This window comes from Vanellus vanellus, assembly GCF_965231255.1.
Source record: "Vanellus vanellus genome assembly, contig: HAP1_SCAFFOLD_495, whole genome shotgun sequence".
NCBI lineage: Eukaryota > Metazoa > Chordata > Aves > Charadriiformes > Charadriidae > Vanellus > Vanellus vanellus.
In genome coordinates, this window is record NW_028127297.1 from 13,109 (window position 1) to 25,726 (window position 12,618).

The 12,618-nt window shown below is 60.0% G+C and overlaps 2 protein-coding genes across 2 annotated transcripts; both read left to right on the forward strand.

The window, feature by feature from the left end:
- Nucleotides 1-1,117: 1,117 nt before the first annotated feature.
- Nucleotides 1,118-3,145, forward strand: LOC309685370 (acrosin-like; the record flags this gene model as incomplete). Its single annotated transcript, XM_082501143.1, has 4 exons — nt 1,118-1,296; nt 1,635-1,900; nt 2,167-2,312; nt 2,786-3,145. The coding sequence occupies 4 exons, from the start codon at nt 1,118-1,120 to the stop codon at nt 3,143-3,145; spliced, it is 951 nt and encodes a 316-aa protein (XP_082357269.1).
- A 1,080-nt stretch (nt 3,146-4,225) lies between these two features.
- On the forward strand, nt 4,226-8,252 carry LOC309685371 (acrosin-like; the record flags this gene model as incomplete). The annotated part of the gene is made up of 4 exons (XM_082501144.1): nt 4,226-4,303; nt 6,807-7,011; nt 7,277-7,422; nt 7,896-8,252. The coding sequence occupies 4 exons, from the start codon at nt 4,226-4,228 to the stop codon at nt 8,250-8,252; spliced, it is 786 nt and encodes a 261-aa protein (XP_082357270.1).
- Nucleotides 8,253-12,618: the final 4,366 nt, after the last annotated feature.

The following is a 12,618-nucleotide window of genomic DNA, read 5'->3' on the forward strand; positions in this document are numbered from 1 at the left end:
CAGGGCTCTGGGCAACCTGGGCTGGTGGGAGGTGTCCCTGCCCAGGGCAGGGGGGTTGGAACTTGATGGTGTTCAAGGTCCCTTCCAACCTAAACCATTCTGTGATTCTGTGTGTGCGCCCAGGCGTGCGCATAGGTACGGAGTGCAGCATGTGGGTGTGCTGGACTCGTCCCGCTCGCACATCACCGCTTGCCTGCTGCGGCTGTAGCCAGATGGGCCCCTCAACACCCAAAAAGGTGCGTGCTGCCTGTAGCAGTTCTGTTCTGTTCTCTGGTGTATGTGTTTTGGGAAGGCCCTGGTGGCACAGGGCTGCAGAGAGCGGGGTGGCAGTGAACTTCCCCAAGAGGCCGCGATGCCACACGGGGTTTTTTGCTGCCAGCTGTCAGCAGGCAGCGCTCGCAGCCAGGCGCTGCTGCCTGCCGCGGGGCCTGCACAGCCTCGTCCCGCAGGCAGAGCGTTCAGCGGGGGTCTGTCGGGGGTGTCCCATGCCGGCTTCTGCCTCCCCTCCTGCCGGGAACCCCCCATGGCGCCCCCCCTTCTGCCAAGAGGCCACCGGGCCCGGTGCCCGGAACCAGCGACTCTGTGACATCAGCCCCGGGAACAAGAGCACCGTGGGCAGCGTGAGCACTGCGGGCACTACGTCGGCTGCGGCACTGGTGGCGACAGGCCCTCGGTTCGCTTCTTGCAGGTGCCACGTGCCGCCACTGGCAGCAATGAAACTGCTCCTCGTCGTCGTCCTGCTGGCCCTGTGCTGGCCTGTGCAAGGCGCGTGGGACAGCTGTGGGTAAGTGGCCCCAGGCTCTGGGGGGGAGCTTGGGCAACCCTGATGGGGTTCACTGGAGGGAGCCCGCTTGTCCCCCGTGGCCACAGCTTCCCCAACCCCGCCTGGGAGCCTCAGATCCTGGCCAGCACCCCGGCTGCTGGCACAGCTCCTCTGCGGGGCTCAGGCAGAAACAGGGGCGCCCGCCCGCCCGCCCCAGGGGGTTCCCTGGCCCTGCTGTCCGTGCAGCGCCTTGTGGGGAGGGAAGAGGGCTGACCTTCAGCCTGAAGCGCAGCACGCCGTGGAGCAGGACAGTCATGAGTTTCTGGTTACAGAGGGACCTGCGGGCTCCGGCCCATGGCTTACCAGTACGGCATGTCGCGCGTGGTGGGTGGCACCGATGCCCGTCCAGGAGCCTGGCCCTGGATCGTCAGCATCCAGGACCCCTGGGAAGCAGGCACGGGGCACATCTGCGGAGGGTCCCTCATCAGCCCACAGTGGGTGCTGACGGCAGCACACTGCTTCATCGAGGCCAGGTAAGGAGGGCCAGGGAAGGGGGCTGTCCCCACCACCCTCGCGGGTGCCCTGCGTGCAGCACCGCCTGCTACTCCCATCCCCGTTCCTGCCAGTACGCCCAGTGCCTGGGCACTGCCGAGCCCAGCCCAGAGACTGCTCAGGAGAAGGCTGGGCTCGGGCCACTGCTTCCTAGCAGCCTCCAGCGCCACATGGCTCGTGCCTAAGGCATGCCAGGGCGGTGGCAGCCTGCGTGGCACTGCTCTCCTCTCTGCCTTGGGAAGCAGAAGGCAGGGAACGGCGGGGCTGCTGCAGCGCGTGGCTCCGCTCCCTCTGACCCCCCTCTCCATCTGCCTTCCAGGCACATCAGCATGTGGCGCGTGGTGATCGGGGCCACCCAGTTGACTCGGCTGGGCCCCGAGGCCCAAGTGCGCCATATTAAGCGGCTGCTGGTTCACGAGCACTACAGGAATATCACGCAGAGGAACGACATCGCCCTGCTGGAGCTGGACCAGCCGGTCCAGTGCAACTACTACACCCAGCTTGCCTGTGTGCCCGACGCCTCACTTAGAGTGTCAGAGCTGCACACCTGCTACGTCAGCGGTTGGGGCGCCACCACTGCAAGATGTGAGTTCCCCCAAAGTGCTGGTGTCCTGAGTGCAAGCTCGGCACACTGGGGAGAGGGGTTGGGCTTCCCGAGAGCAGAGGCGAAAGCCGGAGTGAGGCTGCGGGGACATATGCCTCCAGGGAGAATGGGCTGACCCACCGCCCAAAGCCAGACAGAGGGGAAACACGGGCACAGTGCCTTCAGGACGCAAAGCCAAGCCCTAGGGAAGGGGTTCACCCAGGCAGGGGGGGAGCTGCTGGGGCTTCATTGCTTTCTGTGCTCACAGCTGCAGGGTCAACGGATGTCCTGCAGGAGGCCAAGGTCCAGCTCATTGATGTCAACCTCTGCAACAGCAGCGGGTGGTACAGAGGGGCCATCCACAGCCACAACCTGTGTGCTGGCTATCCGCAGGGTGGCATCGACACCTGCCAGGTAGGACGTGCTGCAAGTCAAGCCCCGGCAGCACCGGCAGCCCTCTCGCAACGCCCAAACATCGCCCGGCACGTGCTTGGCCTGGCAAGTCACCCTGCCACCGCTGGGTCTCCACTGCTGCTGGTGCTCACCTCCCCTTCCCCAGCTGCAGGTCCTTGCCCAGTCCCCGCCTTGTCCCAGAGCCCGGGGACGCTGCCCAGAAAGCCCATCCTGTGCTCCCGGCAGCCCATAGGTCCAGATCCCAAAGCATCCCCCTTCCACACAGCCGGGAGCACTGTGCAGAGATGAGAGAGCGCCCGACCTTACAGGCCCTCCACCCCCTCCCACACGAGGCTCTGTAGGCTCCAGCGCCGGAGCAGAGCCGTTGTGTGCAGTGAGCAGAGCTCTGGCAGGTGCTGGGAGAGAGAAGGAGCCGGCCAGAGCGCTGACAGCGGCCACCCAACACCACCTCAACCCTCTCTCCTCCCCTGCAGGGTGACAGTGGTGGTCCCCTGGTGTGCAAAGACAACAACGCGGACTACTTCTGGCTTGTTGGGGTGACCAGCTGGGGGAGAGGCTGTGCCAGAGCCAAACGGCCCGGAGTCTACACCTCCACCCAGCACTTCTACGACTGGATCCTGGTCCAGATGGGACTGCACCCAGCAGTAAGGGGTACTCCAACAGCACGGGCTTGGAGTCATTTTCTCACCGCCTCAACCCCCTATCAGAGGCCAAGGCCAACACCAACACCACCGGGCACGATTAGCTCCTGCCCATTTCCACTCCAGAAGCTGGTGGAATTCTTTAGTCGGCTGCAGGAGTTGCTGCAGGTCCTGTGGGGGAAAAAGGCTTGAGCAGCGTGACGAAGAGGCTCCAGAGCAGGCCGCCCTGTTCCACGACCATTTCCTTCCGGGGCAATGCCTGCTGAGCCAAAGGCAGCCTCAGTGCCAAGGCCTGCTCTGTCCTGCCCGCGCTCCTCTGAGCGCAGAAGGGCTGATGTTGACTCGGTTGTAGAAATAAAGTTCCTGATTTTCACAGCTGAGCGTGCTTGAGTCCAATTCAGTCTCCGGTGCAAGGCAAGGACTTGCATGCCCGGCGCCTGCCAATGAGGCCGCAGGCAGACAGCAGGGCACGAAGGGAGAGTGACTCCCAAGGGCTGAAACGGTGCCTGGTCAGAGAGGAGGGTGCTCAGAGCCACCATGGGACGGAGAAGACTGGCACATGGAGGATAGGAAACAGTGATGTGAACTGCAGACAACTTTGGGGCTATGCATTAAGGCACACAGCTGGAGATTAGGGCCCAGCGTAAGCCGTAGCTAATTGAACAGACGGTGTGAAACTCCTGAGCGTGACAAGAGAAATTGCTGACCACAGCAAAGAGTGAGAAGCCAACAGGGCTCTCAGTCCCAGAAGGAAGAGCCGGATTTCAGGGGATTGATCCCCCCTTGTCTCCATTTTCCCTGCTTGAACATCCCCCTCATCTTCCTTGACTCCTCCCTTTCTCCTCCCTTGTCTCTCCTCCCAAACAAGGGACCCACCCCAGGTCACTTCCTCCCTCTCCTCCCAGGTTTGTTCCATCGGTGAAGAGATTTGGTGTTTCAGGTGCTGGTAGCTCGGTCGCCTGGGACCGCCATGGCGTTACTGATGCGGCTTCCTGGGCACTGCTGTCCCTGCTAGATTCCTCCGCCCACACTGACCCCAACCGTTCCTCCAGTTATCTGTGCAGTGTGGCCACTCTCATCGTTCCTCCTCGACCACCTGCCAAACGTGGTGCTGGAATAGCAGAGTACCCACGGAAGACAAGCTGCCTTCTCTAAGGCTTCCTTCTGTCTACTCTACGCAGATATGGGGCACCACCTTCAGGTCACATTTCAGAAAACAAAGCAGCCTTGAGTGAGTCCAGTTTGGGGCCCGGTTCTGGCGCCTGTGAAGCCATGCGACTCCTCGAGGAGGGCCTCGAGAGCAGCTCTCCCACTTTCAGAGCCAGCCTGCCCTGCCATCTCGGGGACCAGGTTGCGCACTCAGCTGTGTGCCTTCCGTCCGGCCACACAAGGCAGGGTGGCAGCAGGAGGCTCCCACACCGTGCATGAGCTTTGAGGCTGCCATTCTTCAAGCCACTGCTCTCTGCGCTCCAGGGACTCAGCCCTGCTCAGCAAACGCAACGCACGTGGCCGGCTCCTGCTTTTCTCCCAGGACTGCCCCGCACTCCAGCACGGGCGCAAGGCTCCACCATACAGCTGTAGAAGGCAGACCCATGAGTCCTGGTTTAGGCTGGACAAGGGTCAATTTCTCTTTCTAGGGATGCTGTGACAGGAATGCCAATAACAGCTATTGGGTTTAGTTGTTGTTAAGCGATGTTTACATAATTCAAGGACTTTTTTTTAGCTTCCCATAGAAGAACAGACAGAGCGATGGAATGGCCAATGAAATACTCCACACCATAGATGACATGCCCAGTATATAAATGGGGGTTAGCCAGGGGGTGGGAACCCGCCATCACTGCTCGGGACGATGCCAGCTTCTGGGCAGTGCGAGTGCCTGGTGTTCTTCTTGTTCTTGTGTTATTTTGCTTTCTCTGATATTGTTCTATTCAAGTGTCTTTGTCTCAACCCAGGAGATTTTTTTCCTTTGCCCTCCTTTTCTCCCTCTTGTCCCTTGCGGGGGGAAGAGGGGGTAAGCGAGCGGCTGCGTGGTGGGGGTTAAGCCATGACAAGGGTTTACCCAAGCCATGGAGAATGGCCCGTGGGGCTGAGAGCGGGAGCATCCTTCTCTGTCTAGAGCTTAACGTTGCGTGTCTTTGGCCATGCAAAGCAGGTGCCACAACTGCCCTTGTCAGTGTTGTCCCAGAGCAGCACTCTAACTCAGCGACAGCAAGGACAGAAAGCCTGCCGGAGGGTGCTGCTGTGGCTGACATAGCCCGTGTGGACTGTGCTGCACCTGCCTTTCACCGTGCTTTGTGCAGGAAGGTTGGCACCGCTTGGGTACGCCTGGCTTATTTGGCTTGCGCATCACCGCTTGCCTGCTGCGGCTGTAGCCAGATGGGCCCCTCAACACCCAAAACCGTGCATGCTGCCTGTAGCAGTTCTGTTTTCTGGTGTATGTGTTTTGGGAAGGCCCTGGTGGCACAGGGCTGCAGAGAGCGGGGTGGCAGTGAACTTCCCCAAGAGGCCGCGATGCCACACGGGGTTTTTTGCTGCCCACTGTCAGCAGGCAGCGCTCGCAGCCAGGCGCTGCTGCCTGCCGCAGGGCCTGCACAGCCTCGTCCCGCAGGCAGAGAGTTCAGCGGGGGTCTGTCGGGGGTGTCCCATGCCGGCTTCTGCCTCCCCTCCTGCCGGGAACCCCCCATGGCGCCCCCCCTTCTGCCAAGAGGCCACCGGGCCCGGTGCCCGGAACCAGCGACTCTGTGACATCAGCCCCGGGAACAAGAGCACCGTGGGCAGCGTGAGCACTGCGGGCACTACGTCGGCTGCGGCACTGGTGGCGACAGGCCCTCGGTTCGCTTCTTGCAGGTGCCACGTGCCGCCACTGGCAGCAATGAAACTGCTCCTCCTCGTCGTCCTGCTGGCCCTGTGCTGGCCTGTGCAAGGCGCGTGGGACAGCTGTGGGTAAGTGGCCCCAGGCTCTGGGGGGGAGCTTGGGCAACCCTGATGGGGTTCACTGGAGGGAGCCCGCTTGTCCCCCGTGGCCACAGCTTCCCCAACCCCGCCTGGGAGCCTCAGATCCTGGCCAGCACCCCGGCTGCTGGCACAGCTCCTCTGCGGGGCTCAGGCAGAAACAGGGGCGCACGCCCGCCCGCCCCAGGGGGTTCCCTGGCCCTGCTGTCCGTGCAGCGCCTTGTGGGGAGGGAAGAGGGCTGACCTTCAGCCTGAACCGCAGCACGCGTGGAGCAGGACAGTCATGAGTTTCTGGTTACAGAGGGACCTGCGGGCTCCGGCCCATGGCTTACCAGTACGGCATGTCGCGCGTGGTGGGTGGCACCGATGCCCGTCCAGGAGCCTGGCCCTGGATCGTCAGCATCCAGGACCCCTGGGAAGCAGGCACGGGGCACATCTGCGGAGGGTCCCTCATCAGCCCACAGTGGGTGCTGACGGCGGCACACTGCTTCATCGAGGCCAGGTAAGGAGGGCCAGGGAAGGGGGCTGTCCCCACCACCCTCGCGGGTGCCCTGCGTGCAGCACCGCCTGCTACTCCCATCCCCGTTCCTGCCAGTACGCCCAGTGCCTGGGCACTGCCGAGCCCAGCCCAGAGAGTGCTCAGGAGAAGGCTGGGCTCGGGCCACTGCTTCCTAGCAGCCTCCAGCGCCACATGGCTCGTGCCTAAGGCATGCCAGGGCGGTGGCAGCCTGCGTGGCACTGCTCTCCTCTCTGCCCTGGGAAGCAGAAGGCAGGGAACGGCGGGGCTGCTGCAGCACGTGGCTCCGCTCCCTCTGACCCCCCTCTCCATCTGCCTTCCAGGAACATCAGCATGTGGCGCGTGGTGATCGGGGCCACCCAGTTGACTCGGCTGGGCCCCGAGGCCCAAGTGCGCCATATTAAGCGGCTGCTGGTTCACGAGCACTACAGGAATATCACGCAGAGGAACGACATCGCCCTGCTGGAGCTGGACCAGCCGGTCCAGTGCAACTCCTACACCCAGCTTGCCTGTGTGCCCGACGCCTCACTGAGAGTGTCAGAGCTGCACACCTGCTACGTCAGCGGTTGGGGCGCCACCACTGCAAGATGTGAGTTCCCCAAAAGTGCTGGTGTCCTGAGTGCAAGCTCGGCACACTGGGGAGAGGGGTTGGGCTTCCCGAGAGCGGAGGCGAAAGCCAGAGTCAGGCTGCGGGGACGTATGCCTCCAGAGAGAATGGGCTGACCCACTGCCCAAAGCCAGACAGAGGGGAAACACGGGCACAGTGCCTTCAGGACGCAAAGCCAAGCCCTAGGGAAGGGGTTCACCCAGACGGGGGGGAGCTGCTGGGGCTTCATTGCTTTCTGTGCTCACAGCTGCAGGGTCAACGGATGTCCTGCAGGAGGCCAAGGTCCAGCTCATTGATGTCAACCTCTGCAACAGCAGCGGGTGGTACAGAGGGGCCATCCACAGCCACAACCTGTGTGCTGGCTATCCGCAGGGTGGCATCGACACCTGCCAGGTAGGACATGCTGCAAGTCAAGCCCCGGCAGCACCGGCAGCCCTCTCGCAATGCCCAAACATCGCCCGGCACGTGCTTGGCCTGGCAAGTCACCCTGCCACCGCTGGGTCTCCACCGCTGCTGGTGCTCACCTCCCCTTCCCCAGCTGCAGGTCCTTGCCCAGTGCCCGCCTTGTCCCAGAGCCCGGGGACGCTGCCCAGAAAGCCCATCCTGTGCTCCCGGCAGCCCATAGGTCCAGATCCCAAAGCATCCCCCTTCCACACAGCCGGGAGCACTGTGCAGAGATGAGAGAGCGCCCGACCTTACAGGCCCTCCACCCTCTCCCAGATGAGGCTCTGTAGGCTCCAGCGCCGGAGCAGAGCCGTTGTGTGCAGTGAGCAGAGCTCTGGCAGGTGCTGGGAGAGAGAAGGAGCCGGCCAGAGCGCTGACAGCGGCCACCCAACACCACCTCAACCCTCTCTCCTCCCCTGCAGGGTGACAGCGGTGGTCCTCTGGTGTGCAAAGACAACAACGCGGACTACTTCTGGCTTGTTGGGGTGACCAGCTGGGGGAGAGGCTGTGCCAGAGCCAAACGGCCCGGAGTCTACACCTCCACCCAGCACTTCTATGACTGGATCCTGGTCCAGATGGGACTGCGCCCAGCACCATCGGCTACTACAACACCACAGCCAGTCTTTACTTCAACCCCCTATCAGAGGCCAAGGCCAATACCCACACAGTCGGGCGGGTTTGCACCATGTCCATTTCCACGCCAGAAGCTGGTGGAATTTTTTAAGCTGCTGCAGGAGCTGCTGCAGGTCCTGTGGGGGAAAAAGACTCGAGCAGCATGACAAACAGGCTCCAGAGCAGGCTGCGCTGTTCCACAACCATTTCCTTCCGGGGCAATGCCTGCTGAGCCAAAGGCAGCCTCAGTGCCAAGGCCTGCTCTGTCCTGCCCGCGCTCCTCTGAGCGCAGAAGGGCTGATGTTGACTCGGTTGTAGAAATAAAGTTCCTGATTTTCACAGCTGAGCGTGCTTGAGTCCAATTCAGTCTCCGGTGCAAGGCAAGGACTTGCATGCCCGGCGCCTGCCAATGAGGCCGCAGGCAGACAGCAGGGCACGAAGGGAAAGAGTGACTCCCAAGGGCTGAAACAGTGCCTGGTCAGAGAGGAGGGTGCTCAGAGCCACCATGGGACGGAGAAGACTGGCACATGGAGAATAGGAAACAGTGATGTGACCTGCAGACAACTTTGGGGCTATGCATTAAGGCACACAGCTGGAGATTAGGGCCCAGTGTAAGCCGTAGCTAATCGAACAGACGGTGTGAAACTCCTGAGCGTGACAAGAGAAATTGCTGACCACAGCAAAGAGTGAGAAGCCAACAGGGCTCTCAGTCCCAGAAGGAAGAGCTGGATTTCAGGGGTAGTTAACGGGGGATTGATCCCCCCTTGTCTCCATTTTCCCTGCTTGAACATCCCCCTCATCTTCCTTGACTCCTCCCTTTCTCCTCCCTTGTCTCTCCTCCCAAACAAGGGACCCACCCCAGGTCACTTCCTCCCTCTCCTCCCAGGTTTGCTCCATCGGTGAAGAGATTTGGTGTTTCAGGTGCTGGTAGCTCGGTCGCCTGGGACCGCCATGGCATTACTGATGCGGCTTCCTGGGCACTGCTGGCCCTGCTAGATGCCTCTGCCCACACGGACCCCAACCATTCCTCCAGTTGTCTGTGCAGTGTGGCCACTCTCATCATTCCTCCTTGACCACCTGCCAAACGTGGTGCTGGAATAGCAGAGTACCCACAGAAGAAGGTTTGCTCCATCGCTGAAGAGATGGGGTGTTTCAGGTGCTGGTAGCTCGGTCGCCTGGGACTGCCTCGGTCCCCGCCACTGCCTGCATGCATGTGGGCCACCCCCACGTACTGGGTCCATTAATTTGGATAGGTATGCCACTGGTTTCCTTTTTCCGCCCCGTCCCTCCATTAGGACTCCATGCGCTATCCCTTCTGCCACGTTTACAAGAAGGTGAAATGATTTTGGTTTCTTTTTTTTTTTTTCTAGGGAGGGGAGGGCTAAAACCAGGGCTTTTATTAGCTTCTGCTTCAGTTTTTGTAATGGCTCCTGTTTGTCTTCTGTCCACTGTATTGGACCTTCTTTTACTAGTTTGTCATACAGAAATTTTACTAATTGAGTGTATCCCTCAACCCATAGTCTACAGTACCCTAGTAACCCTAAAATCTTCCTTATTTCTCTTTTTGTTCTTGGGACACTTAAAGCTGTAATCCCAGAAATTCGTTCTGGATTGATTTCTCTTTTTCCTCCACTAATTAAATGCTCTAAATACCTTACTTCCTTTTGTACAAACTGCAGTTTTGCCTTTGACACTCTTAATCCTTGTTCTCCTAAAAAATTCAGCAAACGTATCGATGTCTCTTCCTGACTTTCTGCTCTTTCTCTCCTGATACCAACAGATCATTTCCATATTGCAAGATTCTTACTGGGGGTTCTGCCTGGAACTCCCCTAAAATTTTCTCTAGCATCTGTCCAAATAGATTTGGGGATTCTGTGAACCCTTGAGGCAGGGAGGTCCAGCAGAGTTGCTGCTTCCTCCCGGTGTCCGGATCTTCCCATTCAAAGGCAAATAAGTTTCTACTCTCCTCTGCTAATGGACAGGCCCAAAAGGCATCTTTAAGGTCTATTACACTAAACCATTTATGATTATGCGATATTTTACTCAGGAGGGTATATGGGTTCGAAACCACAGGCTGCTGAGTCTGTACTCGTTTATTGACTTCTCGTAGGTCTGCGACTAATCTCTATCTCCCCTCAGCCTTCTTGACCGGTAGAATTGGACTATTGTAAGGTGACATCCAGGGTTCCAACAATCCATCCTTCAACAATGAATCAATTACTGGTTTTAGACCTTTCCTCCCCTCATAAGATACGGGATATTGTTTTATCCTTACTGGCCGGTCCTCTTTAACTTCTATTTTTGCACGGGTTCATTTACTTGTGCTGTTTTCTTCTCCTGGCAACGCCAGCAGCAGAGCGGTCGGAGGAGAAGGGTGAGTGCCAGGCTGGTGGTGCGGAGGGGCGTGTGAGTGTGATGTGCGCGGTGGCCCCGGAGGGCACTGAGAAGGGTCGGTTGGTCTGGCTGTGCAGGGGGATGCTCTGCCTGCAGCGACGGCCCGAGCAAGCGCGGCCTTGGGGAACCGTCTGGTTGAGCGTTTGTTGGTGTGCTGGAGAAGAGCTGGGCAGGTGTCCCAAAGGGCAGCCTTTGGTGGGACGTCCTTCACCCCAAAGCTTTGTGGGACCTTTTTGAAGCCACCCTGGTGAGGCCTCTGCTCCTTCCACCCAAGTACTTTACGTTTCACACCGTGGAGTGGTCATTTCTGACTGCATCCTCAGCAGGACCTGGGGCCGGTGGCATTAGCTTCAACTGTGGAGCTGTAGAGACCTGGCAAGGATGGAGGAGAAGGAATGAGGCTCCTGGTGAAGGGAGGGAAGTGAGGAGGTGCAGTGTCCACGCTGGCGTTGAGGAGTGGCTGGGCAGGAGAGGACATGTTGGTGTAGGAGCCATGGAGCAGCCCGTGGCCAGAAGCAGAGGGTGGACACGGGGAGCATGGGCTCAATGTGAGAGGGAGCACAACCTCGGCACAGCGGGTTTAACTAGAGGGCTGGGAGCGAGAGCGTCGTCCAGCATGGGCAGGGGAGCTGGGTCTGCTCCTTCTCCATGTGAGAAATGGTGGTTTGCAGGTAGCATCTGGTTGCACTTGCTGGAACGCAGAGCGGGAGAGAGTTGTGTCCTGGTTTTCCCCTACAAAGGCAAGACATGGGTGGAAACGTGGCAGTGGGGAGGGACTGGGAATAACTGGGACCCCCCATCCGCCTCCCAGCCCCATCGCGCTGGGATGGGACTGCACATCACCCCAGGGTTTCAGGGCTTGAAGGGTTGTCCCCGTGTCCCTGCCGGGCTCACAGTGGTGGCACGCTGCTCTGCGTCGGGCTGGCGGTGGCTGGGAAAGGTCTGGCATGCTGGGGCCATCACTGACTCTCATTTTCTCTCCCACCATAGAGCTCCTGGGCGTACCTCTCGGGTCTGTACGGAGCTCCCCTGGCCGGCGCCTGCTCCAGGCTGAACAACCCCAACGCTCAGCCTGTCCTCCCAGCAGAGGGGCTCCAGCCCTCACAGCATCTCCATGGCCTCCTCTGGCCCCACTCCAGCAGGTCCATGTCTTTCCTATGTTGGGGGCTCCAGAGCTGGATGCAGTACTCCAGGTGGTGTATCACCAGAGCAAAGCAGAATGACAGAACCCCATCCTTCACCCTGCTGGCCACACTTCTGATGCAGGCTGGGATATGTGTGGTTTTCTGGGCTGTGATCACGCATTGCCATCTCATGTTGAGCTTCTCATCAGTCAGCACCCCCAGGTCCTTCTCCTCAGGGCTGCTCTCCATCCATTCTCCGCCCAGCCTGGATTTGTGCTTGGATTGCCCCGACCCAGGAGCAGGACCTTGCACTGGGCCTGGTTGAACTTCATGAGGTTGGCATGTGCCCACCTCTCCAGCCTGTCATTAGTAGAAGGCCAGGCCTGCAGCACCCTGGTTATCAACCCGGCTCGGGTGGGAGGGGATGCTCCTGCATGGTGGGGTTGCCCTGCGCTGGGGGGGGACATCCCACCGAGGGAAGGTCTTGCTGAAGTGGAGGCCGCGCTCATGCTCCCTCTCCCCCATCCCTCCCCAGATCGCCCCGGCAGAAGGTCCCAAGGCCAGTGAGCGGATGGTCATCATCACGGGGCCGCCCAAGGCTCAGTTCAAGGTGCGCTGGGTGGGGGCTGTGGGTGGGGGGGACAGTAAGGGCCAAGTCGAGAGCATCCCTGTGGTCACCACAGTGCTGCCAGCCTGGCTTGGCCTCCCTCAGCGCCGGGGGAGCTCTTTGCTGGGTACCGTGGTTTTGATGCTGCTGGACGTGGGGACATCATCACCTTTGGGGATGGAGGGGCACAGCGGGCGCTGCCTGATGGTTTTCCTTCCTGTCCGTCTCCTCCCCAGGCCCAGGGGTGAATATTTGGGAAGCTGAAAGAGGATAACTTCTTTAACCTGAAAGAAGAAGTGAAGCTTGAAGTCCACATCAAGGTGCCTTCCTTCGCCGCCGGCCACGTGACAGGCAAAGGTGGCAAAACGGTGGGGGGTGGTGCCCGGGGGATGCAAAGTTGGGCATCAG